A 22,136-nucleotide genomic window follows, 5' to 3' on the forward strand; every position below is an offset into this window, starting at 1 on the left:
TCTTTTCTGTTTGGAAATGTTTCTGTGGAACCCTGTTGGGCTCAGCTGTTCCATGAGGCTTTCCCAGAAGTGCAGGGTGGGAAGGTGGTAAGAGCAACATATTTAGTGGTGTATTTATGTGAATAAATGCACCTCAGTTTTTCCTCCAGTTTTCATTTGTTTGCCTTTACAGTGTCTCCGTACCTGAAGTCTCTCTCCATGGTGGCTGCTAACAAGTTACTGCATCTCCTGGAGGCTTTTTCCACCACCTGGTTCCTGTTCTCTGCTGTCCAGAACCACCACCTTGTTTTCTTCTTGCTGGAAGTCTTCAACAACATCATTCAGTACCAGTTTGATGGTAAGAGACTTGACTGCTGTATTTAGTTGGTTTGCACTAGTTTAGTCCAAGAGAACATGAGATGGAACAACAGAGAAAGTCCAAACAGATGAGAGGTATAGAAATCAGCTACATGGAGACTTGCCTGGGATTGAGAAGTTGAGTTAGTAGGTAATCAGTGTTGGGTCCAGACAGAGCAGGTTAGAGCAAAATGAGATGGAAGCTAGTGACAGCATAACCTCAGCCTCTTGGAGACCAGAAGATGAGCTGGATAGAGGGGAAGAAGAAGGGAAAGTGAGTGTGTAATGCTTAAGTTGTAACTGGCTGGATGCTGCTGTGAAATTCATGTTGCTCAGCAATGTGAGGGGACAAAACAACTTCCATCTCCTTAAACTCCTTAGAAGTGCCCCTTGGTTCTTCTCTGTCAGGTCACTGGAGCTGAAGACTGAACAGCCCCAACCAGACAAAGTTCTGGCACTTGCTACCTTTCCAGGAAATCCCTTATGCTTTCCCTCTTAACTGCATGATAGTCTTTTACCTCAAAGAAATAATAATGAGGTCTTTTAAACTGCTCAACTTGTCATGTTTTGCTTTCAAACTGCAAATCAAGAGTGGCCATTTTGCTGCCCGGATCTTGCCTTGGAATCTTGCAAGTGGTGGTTGCCAGACCCTAAACCAGTCTTTGTGGCTGTTTTGTGTTTTATATTAGGGGATGGTTTCATTCTGTTCTCTGCCACCTTGCAGCCAGTAAGAATTCTGGTCTTTTGGCTTTGATATTTCAAGCCTGTTTCTCCTCAAACGCAATACTCCTGATGTGTTTTGTGAACTCTTTTGAAGGTGGAGGAATATTGAATCTTGTCTCAACCTTTTCTTTCAAAAGAGGTGCTAATACGTGATTTAAACTCCTTTTTCTTCTCAGTTGTTTGAATGGCAGTTTCTAAACCATTTTCTTGTCAGCCTTCCAGCCTAGGAAGGATTTCACTTACTGCTTTGTAAGGGATAAGAGGATTTTGAGCTCTGCTTTCTTCCACTTGCCGTCGCCTTTGTGGGCCGAAGCGTGGCTCTCTGAGCTTGCAGGGTCTCCACAACCACGCTTCATGTCCCCAGTGAGCTTTGCTTTATTGACAGAGCTCTTTGAGTCTTATTTCTCTGCTCATTTTGTTGCTTTGATTGCCAGGAAACTCGAATTTGGTCTATGCTGTTATCCGGAAGCGGAACGTGTTTCACCAGCTGGCCAACCTGCCCACGGACTCACAGGCCATCCAGAAGGGGCTGCAGCGCAAGAAGAGAACTCCGGAGCCTATTTCTCGCACCAACTCCCAGGAAGGGGTCTCCATGGAAGGCTCCCGTCCTGCTGCCCCTGCAGAGCCAGGGACACTGAAGACAAGTTTGGTGGCTACTCCAGGTCAGCTTTAGTTTACCTTTGTAACAGGAGAGAGGTTTGTTTTCGCTGGGAGATATAGTGTGGACTCACCCTTTCGCTGGGTGTGGGAGAGATTAGGAGTTTACATCTGGGAATGACTTAGTGCCTTTCAGGCCGAGTTTCACATCAGTTTGCCCAAGCTGATCACAAACAAGTCAAAGTAAACTGCCTTGAGCTTCTCTCTTCTCAAACTTCATGGCCACGTGGCCTAACCTTGACCTTCTGCCTCAGTTTAACTATATCCATGAGAACCTGTGCTCCTCTTTAATCAGGGAGCGTTTTCTTAGGGACAAATGGACTCCTTTGGGATGGTGAAATCAAAGCTTGATCTTACTTTTCCTGTTGAAATGAGAGGGATTTGGTTGTCAGCAGATGCATAAGGTGTCTGTGCATGTTAGCACAAAGAGCCCCCCTGCTTCTAAGTGTGTTTAATTCACTTGTATTCCTGAGCTTTGTCTCTTTTGAACATAGGAATTGACAAGCTGACGGAGAAGTCGCAGGTCTCAGAGGATGGGACCATGCGTTCACTGGAGCCTGAGTCTTTACAATCATCACCAGAGGGTAACCCCCCCTCAGCTGTGAGCGATGGGGAGCCCTGGAGCGGGGTAAGGCCGGACAATCTGGTGTGCAGGGAAGGGCTGGGGTGTGACATGAACTCAATGGGGGACTGAGAAGGAGAGGTCTGGCTGGCCCTTAGAATAAAAGCATCCTATTAGAGGCAATATGCACATGTGCACTGTGCTGGCAAACACCGTGGTTCACAAGTCCTCTTGCATCATGGTGGGTGTTTCAAATCCGTGCTAGTGACACAAGAGCTGGGACACCAGAGGAGTGAGCTTTCACCACCATGAAAGCTACTGATGGAGCAGCAAGTGCAGCATTGCAAAGGGATGTATTCCTGGGCTGGAGGCTTTCAGCTCAGATTCTGACTGCTGCTGCTTTTTCCTCTCCCTTCTTTCTGGGTGATCATCTGGCTGATGTTGTGAACAGTGTGTTCCCATGAGGGCTTGGCTGAGATGCTGTTCTCAGAGTGGAGGCTGCTTGGCCATGTAAATGAGGGAGAGGCTTTGTGGTCTGTGCATGAAGGCTGTGCCGGCTCTGGTGGCAGTGTCAACCTTCTGGCATTTGATAGCTTTTCCCATCAAGAGCTCTAAACCAACCACCTTCCCATTTCAGTGCAGCAGCAGTGTCTTCCCTGTGAGGGTGCTGAGGCGCTGGCACAGGGTGCCCAGAGAAGCTGTGGCTGCCCCATCCCTGGCAGTGTTCAAGGCCAGGTTGGACACAGGGGCTTGGAGCAACCTGCTCTAGTGGAAGGTGTCCCTGCCCATGGCAGGAACTGGATGAGCTTTAAGGTCCCTTCAACCCAAAGCAGGCTGGGATTCTATGGGGAGAATCATCACTGCTATCACACTGTGCTTCAGGCAGCGTGCTCCTGTCTCCAGGGCTTGTGGTGGTTCAGACTAGCTGAACATTGTCTTCCTTCTGTGCCCCAACCTGCTCCCAACCTACTCAGCTAAGATAAATGAGTAAAAGATACTGGATATGTTTTAGGATACCCACGCTTGTGACTGATTTACTTTCCTTCCTTTATCTCTTTGAATGTTCTCCCTTTTTCAGCCATAACCATTTCAAATACGTCTTGTGAAATGTTCAACTTCATATTTCCATGTAATTCCATCTTACTTCTCCTAAATGTGCCAGCTGGCTGGCAGCTGTGAGGGGGCAAGGGCTGTGGGAGAGGGAGGAGGAAAGAGGAAGGAGATGCGGTCATCTGCAGGAAATCAGAGGGTTTTATGCCTTTATGAATTTTATTTTTAGAAGCTTGATGAGGGCACAGCACTGAAACTGAACAGGCTGAATGATAAGGGTTGTAGCTGCAAACACTGCAGAGTAATATTGCTGTTTAGCCTTTGGAATGAACTGAATCCCTGAATATCCCAGGACCAGTTTTACTTACCCTTCTTGGCCTTTCCTGGTCCCAGATGAAGGCCCATAAGGTCAGCAAGACGTCTTAAGCACACAATTATGTTGTTATTAAGTGAGATCTTGGCTGAGAACTTGCAGAAAGGTTTTCTTCCTCCAGTAGCCCATGAAACATAATCACAGGTCATTACATCTCGATCCAGTTTGAGCTGTTTCCCAGTCAGAAAAGACTGGTACAGCACTGCCAGCTTCCAGTGGGTTGCAGCACAGCTCTGCCCCAAGCCTGCTGTGGCTGGTTGCAAAGGTGATGTAGGAATGAAGCCCTGCATGTGGAGGTGCAGGATGGCTGTGGAAGGAAGTGCTGTTCCCATTTGTTTTGTAGAAAGGTCAGCTCTAAGACTACGTTACTTAGGAGTAATGAATGGTGCAGGGTGCATTGCAAAAGGAAAAAGCCTCTCCATTTTTACATCATGCAGAGATTAATAGTGATTTTAAAGCTGTGGTCTTCAGCTGTTCAATCCCTGTGTTAAAAGAAAGCACTGTGTCTGGACAGGCTTTGTCAATCCTGTTTTAGCTTCCCACTGTGGATTGTTCCAACAGAGCGTCAGCAGCTGTGACCTTGCCAGAGGCTCCTACAACTTAACCCCATCAAATTGCCACTCTGTGGGTCAAAGCATGTGGTTTTGGTGATGGAAGGTCTGGTGGGTTTGATCTCTTCTGTGGGCAGGCTGAGCTGTGTTTCCTAACACTGCTCTGGGAAAACTGGGGGGAAGTCAGCAGGAAATGGGTGTATTTCTTGCTCTAAACTGGGATTTGCTTTTGTTTGCTGTTTTAATATGTCCTATTTATTGCCAGGAGGCATCACACCCCCGGCGGGATCGAAGGCGTCTCTCCAGTGCATCCTCCAGTGGGCAGTGGACCCCAACTCCTGACTGGGTAAGGGAATGGGGACAGAGGAAATCAGTGAGGATAAGAGTTGTGGCAGAAATGCCACACACACCACCCGTTTCCCCTGCTTGAAGGACTCCCCACAGGAGCATTTCCCCATGGGGAATGTCTTTGACTTGTGGTCCAAGCTCTGGAAGTTTATCACCATCTTTTGCTTTACCTGTTTTAAACCAATTCCTTGTTAGTTCCATTGAGTGGCTCATAATTGTAGTGCTGTTGTGCACTCAGTTCATCCACCACCTTTGTGCTTTTTGTAAACCTCCTTTGTTGTAGAGATAGTGGAGATAACCATAGATCAGCTCATTCCCCTGTGGGCTTTCCTCCTCACAGGTGATGTCTTGGAAGTCAAAGCTTCCCCTGCAGACAATCATGCGGCTCCTGCAGGTGCTGGTCCCTCAGGTGGAGAAGATCTGCATCGACAAGTAAGTAGTTTTGGAGAGCAAGGGCTGTGCAGTGTGTCAAGAGCTCTGTGAGGTTGGCAGAGTTTGAATTTGGAGTGCCTCTGGGGGAAACCTTGTAAAGTATCATTGAAAGCATCATGGTCTCATGTTATTTTGCTTGCCAAGCTCCTTGTTTGATCCCTTCACAACTCCTTTTTAGACTGAAGGCTGTGTGTGTTCTTGGTGGCCACAGTCACTGTGTTTAGCCTGCTGCTTTGTGCTGCAGCACTTTTGGGGGTGTCTATGGGCCGTGCTAAGGATGTTGCTCATCTGTCTCTTGGCAGGGGTCTCACTGATGAATCAGAGATCCTCAAGTTCCTGCAGCATGGCACACTGGTGGGGCTGCTGCCTGTGCCTCACCCCATCCTCATCCGCAAGTACCAGGCGAACTCGGGCACTGCCATGTGGTTCCGGACCTACATGTGGGGAGTTATTTATTTGAGGTAAACCAGTTCTTGGTCTTTTCCAAACTTTTGGAGGGCCTGGAGAGAGCATTGCATGTGCTTGGCTAGCTCTGGATTGTCTCATATCTACAGGATGAAAAGATGTCATTCCCTCGGAAAAGGCTGCTCCAAAACTTGGTTTGAGTGAAGGGAGCTGCTCTGGGAGCACTGCTTGTTTGGGAACTGGCAGCAGCAGCAGCAGGGAGTAGAAAAGCTGCCTAGAGGGGATGGTGAAGAGACTTAATGCAAAGCTCTGGCTTGTGGGATGCTGTAAACACTGTCATCCCTCTAAGGTGCATTGTCTCTCAACCAGTGATTTCCTCTTTTGCAAAGCTGAAGGCATCCTGTGTAGGCAGCTCCTGTAACCTCAGCTGTGAGATTGGAATTCCATGTACCTGCTCACAGGGAGTAAAGTGGCTCTTGTCTTTCTCAGGAATGTGGATCCCCCTATCTGGTATGACACAGATGTGAAGCTGTTTGAAATTCAACGGGTCTAAGAGAGCACTTACCTCTATGAAGAGAAATACACTGGATCTAAGGACTGCTGTGTGCTGCTTCATCACAGCTATTCCTGCATTTCACACCCAGCTGAGAGACCAAAAGGACAATCACTTCATTTACCTCCCTGTCATTTAAAGCTTTAACTGGGACCTGCTTGGACATCCCTCCCCCCAGCTCACTTCTCTTCCCTCACCCTTCACCAGGACCCTTGAGTGAAAGATGTCTAAGGGGTTGTGCATTGTTGTGGTTGCACTAGAAATCAGGTTGTACTTAGCTCTTCTGTTACTCTTTTGCTCCTGGATATGGTTTGGAACCCAATCTGACCCTGTCCTTGCCTTGGTCAGAGTCAGCACGTAATTGAATAAGACTAGCTGTAAATTGGGTGCAAGGGAGAAGCTGCTATTCCTGCAGGAGATGGGGGTTTGGAAACTGCAGTTGCTTCCATGTGGCTCCATAAAGTTTCCGGGGCATCCCTTCTGGCTGCAGGTGTCTCCCTGCTCTCAGTTACATATTGGTAGGGAAATTATCCCATCCAATGAAAGGAGAAGTTGCTGAAGGAAAACTTTGTGTCTCAGTTCTGAATCTCTCTACTCCTTTCCTGGAAAGCTGCTTAAGAAGTTTTGTAGGAGCTCGTGCTTTGGTGTGGCAGGAGAAGTTTTGCCTTGGCTTCCAGGCCCAGCAGCCTGTCCTTTATGATGGGCTGTTGCAATGGAGCATGTGCCACTTTGGAAAGCTCTGCTTAATCCATGGGAGCACATACGGAGGAAGAGACTGGCTCAGTGAGAGCAAGAAGGGACGTGACTGTTAAACTCCCTTAGTCTTCTCCTGGTGACTGAAAGGACAGTGTCACCTGGGTTTGAAGGGAACCATATCCTTCCGTCTTTGCCTGGCAGGCTGATGCAAGGCAGGGAGTGGAAGGGTCTTTTGCACACTACTGTTTAAGGCAGGGGTTTGAGGGAAGCACTCAGGGAAGTTGTAGGAGGAATTTGGAAGTTGTTGGAGGAAAAGCATCTCCATGTCAGTAGGGACTGGAGAGTGCTGAGGTAAAGTTCCATTCTTCAGGGCATTTTGCTAGTGACCAAGTTATCACATCTTGAATGTATTGGATCCCAAGCATGTGAAATCTTGGAAGCCAGAACCTGGAATTGGTGGGAGACCCACTGTTGCTGGCTTTGGTTCAGCAGCATGGGATAGGTGGAGACATCCAGGGGTTTGAGTTGCATTTTATGCTCTGTTGGGAGGGACTGCTGTGTTAGACCTACGTGGTCTTTAGACAATGAAATGTGAGGGGTCCTGTCAGGAACTGAGACCTTTCTCTCTCCACCAAAGCTTAGTCCATGGTGCTCTGGTATTCAGGCTCTTGAGAGGATCACTGACCAGAGGTGAGATCACTCCATGGAAACTGGTCCCACACATTAAAGGGAACAGGCATGGCACACACTTGTAACCCTTGCCTGAGTTTTGAAGCTAGAGTGATAGCAACATGAGTGTCCTCTCTTAGAGGGAGTTCTGCTCTAGTGAGCTGCTGGCTCCTGCTGGCTTGTAGTCAGGGGGTTTCCTCCTTTGGGCACTGGAAGTGGGGCTGGGGTCCCAGGCCAGTAGAAAGCTGAAATAAAAACTGAATGGTTTTCTTGAAGGATAAGAAATACGTGAAACAGAGAGAGGTTATTCCCCCACCCACCTCCCATCTCCAACCCACTTTGCCATCTAGCACTACTCCCATCCTGACCTCATCCCTGCTCTGATGCAAACAGGGTGAGGTCCCTGTTTTACTTGGAATCTCTCTCATATATAAGAATGTGATTTGGTGGGGCCAGCCTCTGGTTGTGTGGCACTCACACCTCACAGCTGGAATGGGGCATCCCGTGTCCCGTGTGCTTGCCTCTTCCCTCCCATGGATCTGCTGGTTCTCATGATCTCTTCCGTCCTCTCTTTTCTGCTTTGTTTCTTTGTGAGTTCCTCTGGAAACCTTTCTGTTTTGTTTCTTGGTGTTTGGAGTCTGATACTTGTTCTGTGGAAATCAACTTGCACTGTAAACTATTTGCTTACTTACAGAGAGAAAGATAAAGATTATCTGAAACATGCACTTGGTTGCTGAGTTTATTTCCAGAGAGACGTTTATAATCTTGTTTGATTTATGCTGGGGTGAGTTGTGCTACTAGGAGACCGTGTGCTGGCTTCCTCTGCAGTGTGTGGATTCTGTGTTTTAATCAGAAATGAAGATTGGCCTCTGGAAAATGAGCCTGAACTGAGTGGTTTGGGCCCTTTCTGTGTTTATGGCATGAGACATCATCAAAGGTAACTGCCTCAAAGGGTACAGAAGAGAAACTAGATCAAAATAGTCTCCCAGCTTTGAAGCATGTACTAAAACTATGCAGTTCAGGCCCATAAAACAGGCACCCTGGCCCTGGTAGAGCTCTGGAGGCCATTCATGGGTGGCAGATGACAAAGGAGCAGGTAGGTCACTGACATGTCCTGGCTGTGTTGGATTTGGGAGTCAAGGCTAGCTCACTGCTCACTAGGCTTTGGTTACTGTGCCCTGCTCTGCCCTCAGCCTTGTGAAGGAGCCAAGGGCAGTTTTAACTGCGTGCAAACTGTGTGTTCAGGGGTTTACCCCTCCTGCAGGTAGACACAAATCAGTCCAGAGATAAACCTCTCCTAAGTGAAAGGGCTGAAACCTTGGACCCTACATTTCTCTTTGGCCTAGAAGAGTGTTTCTACTGTTGCTCATTGTGGGGTTTCTTACTTTCATCTGCAGTGTTGGAACTGGATGATCAAGCCTGGAGGGCCCTGACCACTGATCTATAGTGGCTGTGGGTAAGAGTTGGCCCTGGTGGGCTTCATTGCTGTTCATGCTAATCATGAATGCAGGTATCCCATCTGTTTACCAGCAAGAAATCACAAGTCAAGTTCTCTTTCAGTGCATACTTGCACATAAAATCTGTGACTTCATGTTTTATCTCAGTGGGAGACCTCCAAAGCCACCTCTAGGCTCAGTAACTTAAACAGTGTTTTATCTGTTATGCTGCAGACAAAACCCAGTCCATGGGTTTGCCCATGAAGTACATCATTGCCTGTCTCTGAGCTGTCAATAACTAGGAAGTTTTGGGTTCATGTTCATCATTTGAAAGAGCCAGCCCTTGGCATGTGTCTCCTGTCGATCCCTTGGCACAAACTGTGACCTGAGAATAATGATTAACTTTCCTGGAGCCTCATTTATCCAGTTATTATTTCTCACGACATGTTTCTGTTGACACAGGCCTAAGTAAAAACGTGTATTGGGCAAAGTTCATGCTCGTGCAGTCATTCTCACATGTGTTTTCACAGGCAGGTGCTATCACTGCCTGAATGCTGAATCCTAAGGGGAGCTGTGTGTGCTCAGGAGTTTCCAGCTCTCATCCCTGTTGCTGTCTTGGGAGAGTTTGCTTTTCTAGGGGATCACAACCCCACTCCTAAGTAAGCTCTGGTCTTAAACCTGCACTTGTGGGATTGATTTGTAGAGGAACAGAAGCAATAATGTAAATGCCTTTTGTACCATGTTACTTTGGCCTTGGTTGAGGGTCATCAAAGGTTTTGATTGTAAAATAAGGCCAGCTCTTAAATCTCCTGTAACCTCCGAGTGCAAGAGTGGTGGAAGTCAATGTCAGTTCACTTTGAGTGTGGTCTTTGAGTGCAGAGAGACCCAGAGATTTCACAGGATAACACATGAAAATTCAATCTCTATTTATTTCCATTCATCAGGCTCTGTATTCGGGACCCATAGTCACAAGCCCCATGTGCTTTCAAAGCATCTCCTGCAGAACAAGTACTGATGGGTCTTTGATCAGGCTGTGCACGTGTTCCCTTACGGTGCACCTTGTGAAATGTTTGTGGATGTGCAAAGCAGCAGTGGGATCAAAGTGTTGGGATAGGGAGGGATTCACTGAGGATCTGTCAATAGCTCTTGAACTAGCTGCATGTGCAAGGGTGAGAGCTTTGCGATACATACTGGTGCTAACATCATGGATGAGCAGCATCAAGTGAAGATCAGCCCTAGGGCTTCTCACTTGAGGCTCTGTGAGTGCCTGTAAGGAGAAAGAGTTTATTCTCAGTAAAGCAAGGTAATGTTACAGCTTCTGGTTCTGATCATGGGAGAAGATGTGCTGAACCAGTGCAGGTCTGAAGGCCTGTCCTGCTCTTCAGTGCCGAGAGCTAATGGAGCTTGGCACTCAGTGGGGCTGGCTCCTACAGGACTCACACAGGTTGATGTGGATTGCCAGGAACAATCAGAAACAGTCCCTGTTCTGACCATTAAAGCAGCTACCAACTGCTTTTTGAATATGATGCATAAAGTGTGTGCTTGGATCATTTCTGAATGCCTGTGGCTGTATGTGCTTCTAGTGGGGCTGGGAGTGATAGAGCTCTTCTGTGCTGCAGGATGACAGGTTGGGGAGCAGTTCTGGGACTGGTGGGGCTTGACTGTGGATATTTGAAGCTCTATGGAGTGTAGGTCACACTTTGTTGCTTTGGTTGAAGGCTGCTCTTGTGTTCTGGAAGGTTTCAGCAGGAGCTGGTCAAGTCCTACTTGCTGCCATGCAGCATCCTCTGTCAGACTACCAAAAAGCCCCAGCATCCAAGCTTCCTTAGAGCAGCAAGACAGTTTGTTTATGGGCTTTGAGTCTATGGAGATAAAAGCAATATAACCCAACCTCCTTTTCTTCTGAAACTCAAAGGTGTTGTGCAAGGAGAAGTCAAAGCAGAAGCTGAAGGGAAAAAGCTTAACAGCTTCCATGTGCATATCCGCTGCTTCCTGCATCTTTGTTCAGCATCACTGTTCCACCCCAGCCCATGGGTGGGGGTCGGCGTGGGTCAGGCTGTGACATAGACCTCCAGGAGCCCCCCCACGGAGTGCATTCGGTAGAACACCCCCAGGGGGAGGCCGAAGTTCACGATGGCAAACCAGGTGGAGTAGCCGTAAAAGGACTTTTCCAGCCCATTCTCGAAGACAGGGTGAGCCCCAAATGTGGGAATGACCCACAGCTAAAGAGGCGTGAGGGAAACAAGAGCAAAGTCAGAGGATGAGAAACCGTCTCCTACCTGCGCTCTAATCTCAGCACTGCCTCAAGTCACTGTAGGAGTATTGCAAGAGTATCAGAGGAGTCTCCCTGCCAGGGAAGAGAAGGAAAACCCCCCAGTTATGCTGCTGAGCCCTTGCTGTAAGTCAAATCCTGTTGAATTCCTAATGACAGCCTCATTCTGCCCCAGCCAGCTTCGTCTTTCTACAGAATTCCACTGTTTCCTTGGCCAGTGTGTTTTCAGTGCGTTAAGGCTGCAGCGAGGATCCATGCTGATTCGAGATCCCAGAGCACTGAATTGGGTGAGTTTTAATCCTGGACCCTCACGTTTTCACTGCTGGTGCCTCACGTTCTTCCACCTATCTCATGAAACACCCTTAATGATTAAGATAACCTTTTCAGAGGCTAAAATCTTGGCTCATAAGGGTTTATTAGCTCTCTGCTTTCTGCACCCAGGAAACCCAGCCATATTTGACTCTTTGGTTGAAAAAGAGACCTTATCATTGTGAGAGTGGGGTGTTAACAGCTAAACTGGCCTCCATTTGCCTCACCATAGGTTGAAACATGGTGGACAAAGGTTTCTTGTCTGGAATAGCAGCCCAAAAGAAAGACAAGGAGAGCACATCTGTATCATCCTGGCTCAGCCAAGGTATGAGGTAGCAGAGAGAGCAGTACTTACTATGATGTTGCACAAAACCAAGAAGAATGAGATCTCTCTAAGTGCTCTTCTCTTCCAGCTCAGGTGAGAGTAGCTGTGGATATAGGACAGGGAAGCTTTGCGGATCTCCTGTCCCAGCTCCAGCACGCTCAGTCGTCTCTGGTCATAGGCTTCATGGATCTGCTCTTCTTTAACTTCCTCCTCTTTGCTGGAGTGTGTGTGCCCCTGTTTGCTGCTAGTTGTGGTTTCCTCTTCCTCAGGTAGCTCCGAAGCTGCTGCATGGTGCCTGTCATGTCCTGTGTGTCTGGCCTCAGTTGTTGCCACTAAGGGCTGCCGATGAAGCCCATCAATGATGAAGACATTTTGGGTGATGGTCTGAAGGATGAGGAGGACAGAATAGGACAGGATGAGACTGTTCAACTGGTCTCTGGGGTCGGTGGCCACAAGGGCTACAATGGAGAAGTAGGACATGCCGATCTGGCCGAGGGCTGCCCCCATCAACAGGATCACATCCAGGCTGCGGGTTGGGTTCTTCACTGTATCCAGCTCCTTCTTTTCCAAGGCGTGGATGATTGTCCCAACCACTGCACCCACACTCATCACAGGCAGGAGCACAATGTAGTATGAATAAAACATCACAAAGACCTGGTGGTCAGGGGCCGAGCTGGTGGCCTGGATCTGGTACATCATGAAGACGCAGATCCCGATGATGACAGCAACGGCACCCAGCAGTGGCCCAAAGACCACCCCCTGGAGCTTGAACTTGTGCTTGATGTGAGGGGCATGGTGGTGGCTGATGCGTCTCCCCACGTTCTTCCACATGACATACAGCACGGAGCAGCAGACGAGGCAGAACTCGGTGTTGAAGGGGTAGAGCAGGATGTAGCCCTTCTGGAAGACTTTGCAGATGGTTGTGTTTGGGCATGTGCATGAGACAGTCTCGTTGCCTGGAGCAAGAGAAGAGGAAGGCAATTATTAGGAGGGAGATGGCCTGGATTTCGTGGCTATCTTTGAGTGTTTCTTGTGTGCAGGTACAACATCTGTCTCTGTGGGTCTCAGAACCAGTGATCACGAAGTTAAGCGATCACTACTTGGTCCTCAAGGCTGTGAGGATTCAGAATAACAGGGTTTAGCAAATGTCTTCTAGTCTGGCAATCTTTTGCCTGCAGTTGACAGATAAACATGAGCAGAAATGCTAATATATGTTGGGCTTCTCCTTTCCTAACCCTCGGTTCCAGGGTTTCACAGCAGATCACCCCCCTCCAAGTGAAGATGTTCTCTCCTTGCAGCCCATCTCCTTGAGACAAGCTCCAGTAATAGGGAATCTGAAGCATTCGGGGGAACTGGTTGTGATATCTGAATTGCCAAGACCAAAGACTGTCACCTCCCTAGAAGTCATCTCTGTCAGCCTGACACAAACAGGGATGTGAGAAGGAGTCTTGCCTGCAAATCGCTGCTCCACCTCGCGCAGCTGAGACTCGATCTCCATGTGAATGGTGTCGTTGGTCACAGCCAAGAGCCAGAGGAGGAGGTTGGTGGCTATGGTCAGCATCAACCCACACCTGGGAGAAGAGAAAGGTGATAGGGCTGAGGAGGCCACCCCACCTCATCCTCCTGTCATGGAAGTGGTCCCTGAGCCATGCAGCAGGAAGGGATTTGGGGTTAGGAGGAAGCAATGAGCTTTGCAGCAGTCCAAGGCTCAAGTGAAAACCGAAAGGAGCTGGTGAGCCCAGGTCAGTGGAAGGAGGATGGGTCTGATCAAGTCACAGCTTGATTCTTGCGTGATACAGAATATAGAGAGTCCGAATACACAGAATCAGATGCAGAATATAGAGAGATCAGATGAAGACAGGAATAACAGAGATCATAAGCAAACAGAAAGGAAGAGTTTCTTTAGACGAGTAGAAGGCAGTTTCCCCCCTCTTTGTACCTGGTGAGGTTGTGCTGGACCTGAATGCAGTCCTTACAGTGATGCCACAGGAAAAAAGCCTGCAAACAGATAACAACAATGACATGAGCAGGCTGAAGCCAGCAGCCTGCTGCATGCACAGTGCAAAGGGACAGGCAGGCAAGAGGGTACGAGTCCAAGTGGGAGCAATCCTGTCTCTGTGCAAGTGGTGCAGGGACATGTGTGCACCTGCATCTCAGTGTTGAGACATGTGCTGGCATCCTCAGGTAACTACAGCATGTGTGTGCCTGCACCTAGTGCTGATCTGGGAGATCTGCTGTTCTCTTTCTCTTGTATATATGTGGGTATTTGCTGCTGAGATGGGCGCTAGGTTACTCTACAGATATGGGTTTGGGTTTGGAAAGAAGTTTGGCATCAGAGTAACAAGTTGCAAACAGTGTGAGACGTTTTTGTGCACAAAGGATTTTGTTGGGGAGATGTATTAGCAAATAGAGAGGCTGGGTCTCAGCCTCGTGAAGAGACTAAATTTCCTCTCCTCTCTCCCTACTTTGATGCTTCAAAACAAACTCATCTGATTCCTACGGTATGCCAGGTATTGCCAAAGTGATTTCTTCCTAAATCTTACTACTTTGTCCTCCATCTGGCCTATGAGGAGTGTGAGTGGTATGTGAAATGTGATGCTTTAATGCCTTAAATGCTCATAGGAATGCCTCATGTGCACCCAGTTCCCCAAGTATCCCTACTTCCCCCCACCCTTTGGGCTTCTGGGAATGGGACAGAGGGAATAAGCAAGCTTCCAGAAAGGCAATGTGCAGTACCTGGGTGCAGATAAAAAGGATTTCAATGCTGGGGAACACGATTTCCACCCTGGATTTGCACTGGATGAGAACCGCGCTGTAGCCGATATGAAACGTGTTCAGGAGGACGCTGAAAGTGGCGAAGAGCAGCACTGACCCTGGCAAACAGCAAAAGCACCAGTAAATAAATGAGGACATGTCTGTGGAGCATCTGGGCCTGGCTGGGGACTGGAAACCTCATGCATCTTGGATTTGGGTGGAGCTGTAGGCTTTCCCATCTGGAATTCTCATGATTTTGAGAGAAGGAGACAAAGGGGAGCCTGATTCCTGAGCCTGGTTGTGTGCTTTGGCTGGTTTAAGGTGTTGAGGCAGTGCAAGGTATTGTCTTGTCGTTGGGAACAAGGGTTTTGGCCTCTTCTGTGCCGTTTGGAGTGACAGAGGTAAGCTAATGGCATGTGATGGCTTCTGCCTTCCAGAGAAAGCCTGAGATCAATCCAAGCCTACTAAGGCTGTTGGCAGCACTAGACTGAAGAAGTTAGGACCCTTTAATTGTTTCTCTCCTTCACCTTGGAAACCTCTCTGCAGCTTTAGCTACTTGGGCACGTTGCAGCTTTCTTCCCTCTAGTTCTCCGTGCTTGGTTAACAAGACAGTGCTAATTAGAAACTCCATAATAGACCAGAGGCAGGCAGCTGGGACAAGTGTCACTTCACAAAGTGGGGCAGCTACTGATGGGAGATCTCCCAGGAAAGCCTGGGTGTCACTGGATGTGACTCACCAGGCAGGAATCTTCCCCTGGAAACAAGGCTGCTGTGATGTTAAACAAGGATGAGGGTGGCACGGGGCTGCTGACGCCCTTGGAGGGTAAACATGGTGGTTCTGCTCTCACATTGCCAAGTGGTCATGCCTAAAACCTTTCCTGTATCTCTCCCACGGTGCTCAGTTACTGGTGGGAGATGCCTGGGTTGTGCTTTGGGAAGGGACCACAGGGTGAAGTTGGACTGGAGGCTGAAGGACTCCTGCCTGCTCTGGTTCCTCTGTGGCATCCACTATGCCCATGTCTTCCCCAGCCTACCCCAGTCTCCCCATTGGGAGATTCCCAGCGCCCAGCTACATCTCCTGTGGCTTCTAGCTCTATTAGTCGTAGTGGAAGAACTTCTTTATCGTCTAAGTCCTGGGAGGAAAGGGAAAGGCATGAGGTGATAAACAAAAGCAGAATTTACCCCTAATCCAGATAGGCCCCGCATGGGAATCCCGGTACAGCACCGCATGTGGCTGCCTGCTGGTACCCAGCAGGTAGTAGATAATCCAGCACAGGCACAAGACCTTGAGGATGGAGAGCAGGATCCAGACATCCGCCAGGGTGATGGCCACATGGTTAAAAATCATACTGCTGACGAAGGCACTGCCCAGGAACACCACGTTCATGGCCAGCAGCCCCGAGAAGAGCTGCCCTGCTTTCTGAGCTTGCCTGTGCCGCTGCTGCACCGAGGAGCAGTGCCGGTACAGCCAGAACTTCTCATAGTGGATCATGGCGGTGTCCTGTGGAGCTGATGCTGGCCTGTTCTTGCAGTGCTGGCAGGATTTCTGCTTGGAGACTTTGTTGCCCGACATGGCTCATCTGCCTGTTGAACAAAAGGGAGGTTTAAAGTAGGAAAGGTTGGAGGGAGACATGCTGAGAGGAGAGGTTGTGCTCTGCTGTAGAGGTTGTGCTCTGCTGTAAAGCCGCTTGTGTGGTGACCTCCCTTCCTTGCTTTGCAGCTTTCCCTCCTCGCTCCAGAAGCTGGATGAGGGGAAAAGGATTGGTGTTTAGCCCAGGTTAGGCATTAAGCACTCCTGGTAGGCAGAGTCATTGCAAGGCACTGGGAAAAGGCTCTTCTGCCAAAAGCTGTCCAGAGATACCTGCATTGAAATGGGTATTTGAGTCTCTGCTTTGCCCCACCAGTACTTGAAGCTGTTGGGACCAGAGGTGCCCAAACAGTTTCCATGCTCACCTTTCACACCTTCTCACCCTGGATTTGGGTTTCCTCCTTTCCCTTTGTCACTGTAAGGATTAGGTGGATGTGCAGAGCAAGCTCAGACCTGCTCTAACGTTCAGTTTGATGGGTCTGACCTCTTCCTTGTGTTTCTGGGCTGTGAATGTTACACCAGGCTCCTCAGATGGTTGCAGGAATTGTGGCAAAGCTGCAGACAATTAAGAGGGTCTGTGAGTTTTGATCTGAGCTGCTTGGAAAAGATCCAACTTCCCATCCAGGTGGGCTGAGATTGGGATAAACGTTTCTTATTCTACTTGTTCAACGTTTCTTATTCTACTTGTAGCACAGAGCTCTGGGCACACTGACACAGAGGAGTTTGAGGGATTGGCTCAATAGACATCCAGAGCCTGGGAACTTTTCTATCCAGCTTTTGGAATAATCTCAGTTAGGACCGTATTGCCCATGAGAGAGAAATCAGCTTGATCACACACAGCATCCAGGCAAGATCAGTCTCTCTTATCCATTTGGCATATGGAAAGGTGCTTTCGCTCCAGGGAGTGACTCTGTGGTGGGGGGTGGCTGGAGGGAAAGCAGCCCCCAAGGTGTGTTTGAGGATGGAGGGAGTTATATATATATATATATATATATATATATATATATATATATATATATATATATAGTTATCCTATATATAAAATAGGGCTTTGGGGGAGAAGTTGTCTGGGAAGGGGTTGAAATTGAATGTTTCCCTCTTCTTTTGCATGTGCACTGAGGTGCTCCATCTCTCTTTGGTCTCTGGGGATTCAGTGGAGCTTGATCCGAAACTCTTCCCCATTTGATTCCAAAACTCTCTGAACTTAGTAGCAGAGGAGCAAATTCCCCCCCTCTCCTATGGCTATAACTCCTCTGCTTTGTGGCCAGGGTAGGGAGGGGAGAAGCCATAAAAGCAGAAGGCTCAGCTGGAAACCCATCCAGGCTGCACCAGGCAGTCCCCAAGTGCCCGGACAAGGCTGCACCCACCCCCTTGATCCTGTAGCTGTGCGAGCAGCCAAGCCCCAGCCCTTACCTCCTGCAGCCTCCTGCCGAGCGGGAGCAGCCACCGGTTACAGCCGATGTTCAAACCACTCCCCGAGTGCCACCAGGATGCTCCTAAGTATTTGCAGCAGCCCAAGGAGGAGGCAGGAGCCGTCGGGAGTCGGGGCTGCTCCCGCTGAACGTGGCCTCTGCTCCCAACCCATTGATTTTTTCCTCTTCTTCCCTTCCACCTTGTTTACTTTGGGTCTATTATTGTCATTACATTAATTACTCAATGAGAAGCTCTCGGCTCTGCCAAGGGCAGCCAATGGGGATCAGCTCCTTTGTGCACTTGCTGGGTTGCTCCATGTGGACAGCATTGGCACAGGATGTGCCAACTGGTAAAACCACAAAGCTGTGGTGACTAATGTGTGCCATGATTAGCTCTATTCTCACCTTAGCCTCCTGGCACAGGCTTGTGCTGGGAGTACTTTGGCTAAAATCCATTCAAGCTCCCCATTCCATTGGGTTTAGGTAGATCCTAAGGTTTATTCCTCAAGTGTACCATTACTTTTTGCTTTTACTCAGGGCACAGATACTCAAACCGACCCAAAAGGCAAAACTTGTCCAGGATAGATGCAGGCATGATGACAATTCGATGCACTTATTGCAGAAAGGTTGCTTCTTTTGGGGGTGGTAGCCACAACCTACTAGTGCTGATTTCAGAGACGGACCCTCATGTGCAAACCCTCATGTCAGGGATGCTTCAGGTCCAAGCTGTCTCTGTTCCCTCTCCTGTTGCAGGGCAAACCTATTTCTATGGCTCTACGGTGAGCTGATTTCCCCGGTTTTGTGGCTGGCAGTGGAGGACTTGTCATTCCTGCCTGACGTGGTGAGCCCAGAGGGTCCATCAGGAGAGGATGGAGCTCTCCATGGAAGGAGAGGAGTTTGCGTGTCCCGGGATGAACCCCAAGCCCTGTGGTTCTTGATGGCAAACAAGTGAGTTGAGAGTTCAGAGCCATGAAACCCTTTCCCAGAAGCTGATTAGGGGTAGGAGTGGGTGGTGGAGCACAGGTTATCGTGCGTGGGGATGTGACGAAAGGGATGGAAAACAAGAGGGAAAGGGGTGCATTGCTCTGGGTGAGAACACCCAGTGTGCGCTGGTCCAGCCGTTGTGTTGACTGTCTGCCAGCCAAGCGGCCGTGCTGACTGTCTGACCAAACCCTTGCACTGCTCTGGTGGAGCCTGGGTGCTGATCTGGGTTGGTTTTCATGAATACCCAGGGCTAGATTTGTTCTGCCTTCCTCCAAAGCATCAGCAGCTCCAGCCTGCTTGGACAACCCTGTTCTTGCCTTGATGCTCTGGGATGCCCTGAGAGCAATCGGGCCCTCCTTTGGGTGTCTGGCTCTTCTCCAGACCCCATTCGAGAGCTTAGCAATGATCTGGGATCTCCCAAGAGCTATTTGGTGGCCTCTTTGTCGAACAAAGACAATAATTTACATGCAAGACATTAACGAACCTGGCTGGTTTTCAGTGCTGTATTCCTAAATTGGGGTGACCATGCAGAACTGGGAAATGGAGGCCAGGAATCATAGATTGGAAAAGACCTTTAAGATCATCAAGTCCAACTGCTCCCCACCACTGCCAAGGCCACCACTAACCCATGTTACTGAGGGCCTCGGCTACACGGGGTGTGAACACTTGGAGGGATGGTGACTCCAGCACTGCCCTGGGCAGCCTGTTCCAATGCCTGAGCACCCTTTGGGGAAGGAATTGTTCCTCATCTCCATCTAAACCTCCCCTGGTGCAGCTTGAGGCCGTTTCCTCTTGTCCCATCCCTTGTTCCTTGGGAGCAGAGACCAGCCCCCTCCTGGCTCCATCCTCCTGTCAGGCAGTTGTAGAGAGTGATAAGGTCCTCCCTGAGCCTTCTCTTCTCCAGACTAAACCCCCCCAGGTCCCTCAGCCGTTCCTCATCACACTTGTGCTCCAGGCCCTGCACCAGCTCCATTCCCTTCTCTGGCCCCTCTCCAGCACCTCAATGTCTCTCTTGCAGTGAGGGGCCCAGAACTGAACCCAGGATTCGAGGTGCAGCCCCACCAGTGCCCAGCACAGGGGGTCAATCACTGCCCTGGCCCTGCTGCCACACTGGTGCTGATGCAGGCCAGGATGCTGGTGGCTTCTTGGCTGCCTGGGCACACTCTGGCTCACGTTCAGCTACCTTTGACCAATTTTCCATGAGCAGTTTCCAACCACTCTTTCCCAAGCCTGGAGCGTTGCAGGGGGTTGTTGTGGCCCAAGTGCAGGACTCAGCACTTTGCCTTGTTGAACCTCATCCCATTGGCCACAGCCCATGGATCCAGCCTGTCCAGATCCCTCTGTAGAGCTTCTTACCCTCCAGCAGACCAACACTCCCAAACAACTTGTTGTCATTAGGGGACTTACTGAGGGTGCACTTGATCCCCTCATCCAGATCATTGATAAAGACATTGAACAGAACTGGTCCCAACACTGAGCCCTGGGGAGCACCACTTGTGACCAGCTGCCAACTGGATTTAATCCCATTCACCAGCACTTTTTGGGCTTATCCAGCCAGACAGCTCTTTACCCAACAAACAGTATCCCCTCCCAAGCCATGGACAGCCAGTTTCTCCAGGAGAGTGCAGGAGTGTGAATATATCCCAGGGAAAAAAAGCTTGGGTGAAACTGGAGGTTTTTCATAGAATCATATTCCTTTAATAAGCCTTTTTATTAGGCTTATTGGAGGAATAAGCCTGAAATAAGATGTTGGGGCCTGTTGTGCCCCAGTGGTTTTGCCAATGGGACCGTGCATCTGGGCTGCACGGTCCTTCCTTGCTTACTTGCCTGGCTTGTCCTCTTCTGGCTTTGGAGCTAAAATTGAATCTAAAGGAGCTGTAAAGCGCCGGGAGACTGGTTAATCTTCCTAATTTGTCCTTTATGTGGAAGAAGAGCAGCTGTTTAACTTGAATGTATTGACACAAGTTTAACCAAGTCATTAAGTAAGCAAGCGTGCAGGAGAGGGGCGGGAAGGGAGCGAGGAGTTGAACTAACTGCATTGACTGATCACATAAATCACTGCCCTGCAGAAGCTGCCTTTACTCAGGGGCTGTGAGAAAGCTGCTCCACAGTAGGAGTGATGTTTGCCCCTCTGCTATCAGCAGCATGCTTATAAATGGCGTTATCTGTGCACTTAAGCAGTGATAACACCCAGGCTGGGCCAAGCGGATCTGTAAACAGGACCATGGGAGGCAGGAGGTTCATGCCCAGCTGCTGTGTTTGCCCAAAGGCCACCATGAGCCCGACGACCAGCTCACACCCTTCCTTCTCCTCCGATAACCACGTGGTGACGTCTCCCATGGGCTAATGAAGGAGCACCTTGACAGGAACTGCAGTGAGCAGCAGGAGGTGAGCCACACTGCACCACCCCACACTGTGGGAGCGGATGGGCTCCATGGGGATGTGGTGGCTCCACTCATGAAGCATGGACCCGCTGGTCCCCAAAGCAGGTCGCTTCAACTTCCTGCCACCATTGAGTTGCTCCTTGTTGGTAAGAACCATTACCCTGGTCCTGGGGATGTGCCTCCTCCACCAGCACCTCCTGCCCTGGCTCCCACATACCCCAGAGCCAGCGCTGCTGCAGTGCCTTGTGCTGCAAACCCTCATCTCCAGCCTGTGACCTTCTCAGTGCATCCACTTCCTAGCTGCTGCATTGACAGATAATAATTAACTCGGATTCCTGCCCTGTCCCTGACACACCTCGCAGCAAATCACCCAGATAAAAGGTTTATTTATTTTTTTTCACCTAATAAAACAAAACTCGCCCTCAAATAACAGATGATTAAGCAGCAGAGGAGGGGATGGGGAACCCTGGTCGTGGTGGGATGATGACTCAGTTCTGACCTTGACTATGGCCTCCCCGGCTTTTTTCTGAGCAGTGATTTCTCATCTCCTGCTCCTTGTGTCTTTCCCTTCTGTGGTTCTTATTAGTGGGGTTCAGTGCTCCCACCAAACCCCTGCAGCACAGCAAGTGCTCAGATCCCTGGGAGGCCAAGGAGGTTTTTATACCAAAGCATATGAGACTGGAAGCCTCTGGCAAGACACAAGCGCCCCAGGGCAGCCCTTTGCTTTCCTGTAGTTATTTATTTGCAGGGCTACCAATTAAACAGTCACCCTGAGGCACACTGTTGACCCCATTCCTGATCCCCTAATGTGGATTTGATCTCTGCTCCATCACTGATGCAATGGCAGGAGCAGTCAGCAGGATGCTGATGGTGGCCTCAGGGTCCAGCCTCATTCTTTGCTCCAACACAGGCTTTCTGTTCACACAGCTCCCGTGCCTCAGTTTCCCTCCTTCCAGGCGTGGAAGATGGATCTAACAGCAGTGCTTTCGTGCAGGGATCTGTTATGAGGATGCATGTACAAAGGATGAAGTGGGACCCCTTCATGTTACTCAGGTACTCTGCGTTTGGGGCGTTCTCCCATTCCATAAAACTCCATAAGGGAGAGATGTCCCTCTCTTTCACTGGCCTGTGAGAAGCTGTGTTCCAGATCCATAGTGGAAGGGGTAGTGACGGAGCAACCAGCATCAGTCAGCTGCATCCCTGGCAGTGCAGAGTCCCAGGGATGGGCATGGATCCAGGCAGCTAGGATGCAGCAATGCCTGATCCAGGGGTGCACCCAGATTTGGGTGCCATGCACTGGACACTGGCTGCATTGAG

At 49.5% G+C, this 22,136-nt stretch overlaps 2 protein-coding genes across 2 annotated transcripts in view; one reads left to right on the forward strand and one right to left on the reverse strand.

The window, feature by feature from the left end:
• HID1 (HID1 domain containing) overlaps positions 1 to 8,080 on the forward strand; it is a 28,989-nt gene extending 20,909 nt beyond the window's left edge. The window contains exons 13-19 of the mRNA XM_030506436.1: positions 173 to 337; positions 1,494 to 1,721; positions 2,211 to 2,344; positions 4,518 to 4,598; positions 4,941 to 5,032; positions 5,335 to 5,493; positions 5,927 to 8,080. Of these exons, the coding sequence (XP_030362296.1) occupies positions 173 to 337; positions 1,494 to 1,721; positions 2,211 to 2,344; positions 4,518 to 4,598; positions 4,941 to 5,032; positions 5,335 to 5,493; positions 5,927 to 5,990 (923 nt within the window). The 3' untranslated portion in view covers positions 5,991 to 8,080. The remainder of the gene's footprint in view (positions 1 to 172; positions 338 to 1,493; positions 1,722 to 2,210; positions 2,345 to 4,517; positions 4,599 to 4,940; positions 5,033 to 5,334; positions 5,494 to 5,926) is intronic.
• Positions 8,081 to 10,842: 2,762 nt separating this feature from the next.
• Positions 10,843 to 16,024, reverse strand: OTOP3 (otopetrin 3). The gene is made up of 6 exons (XM_030506241.1): positions 15,634 to 16,024; positions 14,434 to 14,570; positions 13,637 to 13,695; positions 13,150 to 13,268; positions 11,728 to 12,653; positions 10,843 to 11,013 (listed from the first exon to the last, which is right to left on the reverse strand). Exons 1-6 carry the CDS (start codon positions 16,022 to 16,024, stop codon positions 10,843 to 10,845), a joined length of 1,803 nt encoding a protein of 600 aa, XP_030362101.1.
• Positions 16,025 to 22,136: the final 6,112 nt, after the last annotated feature.

Source organism: Strigops habroptila, chromosome 14, assembly GCF_004027225.2.
Source record: "Strigops habroptila isolate Jane chromosome 14, bStrHab1.2.pri, whole genome shotgun sequence".
NCBI lineage: Eukaryota > Metazoa > Chordata > Aves > Psittaciformes > Psittacidae > Strigops > Strigops habroptila.

Bases quoted from the DNA above. Each gene is read 5' to 3' on its own strand.
- OTOP3 (XM_030506241.1), bottom strand. From the start codon at position 16,024: ATGTCGGGCAACAAAGTCTCCAAGCAGAAATCCTGCCAGCACTGCAAG. The intron at 12,654-13,149 runs GCAAGACTCCTT...CTCTTGCTCCAG, and splicing joins GGTGGAGCAGCGATTTGCAG to GCAACGAGACTGTCTCATGC. The intron at 11,014-11,727 runs GTAAGTACTGCT...ACGCCTCTTTAG, and splicing joins TGGTTTTGTGCAACATCATA to CTGTGGGTCATTCCCACATT.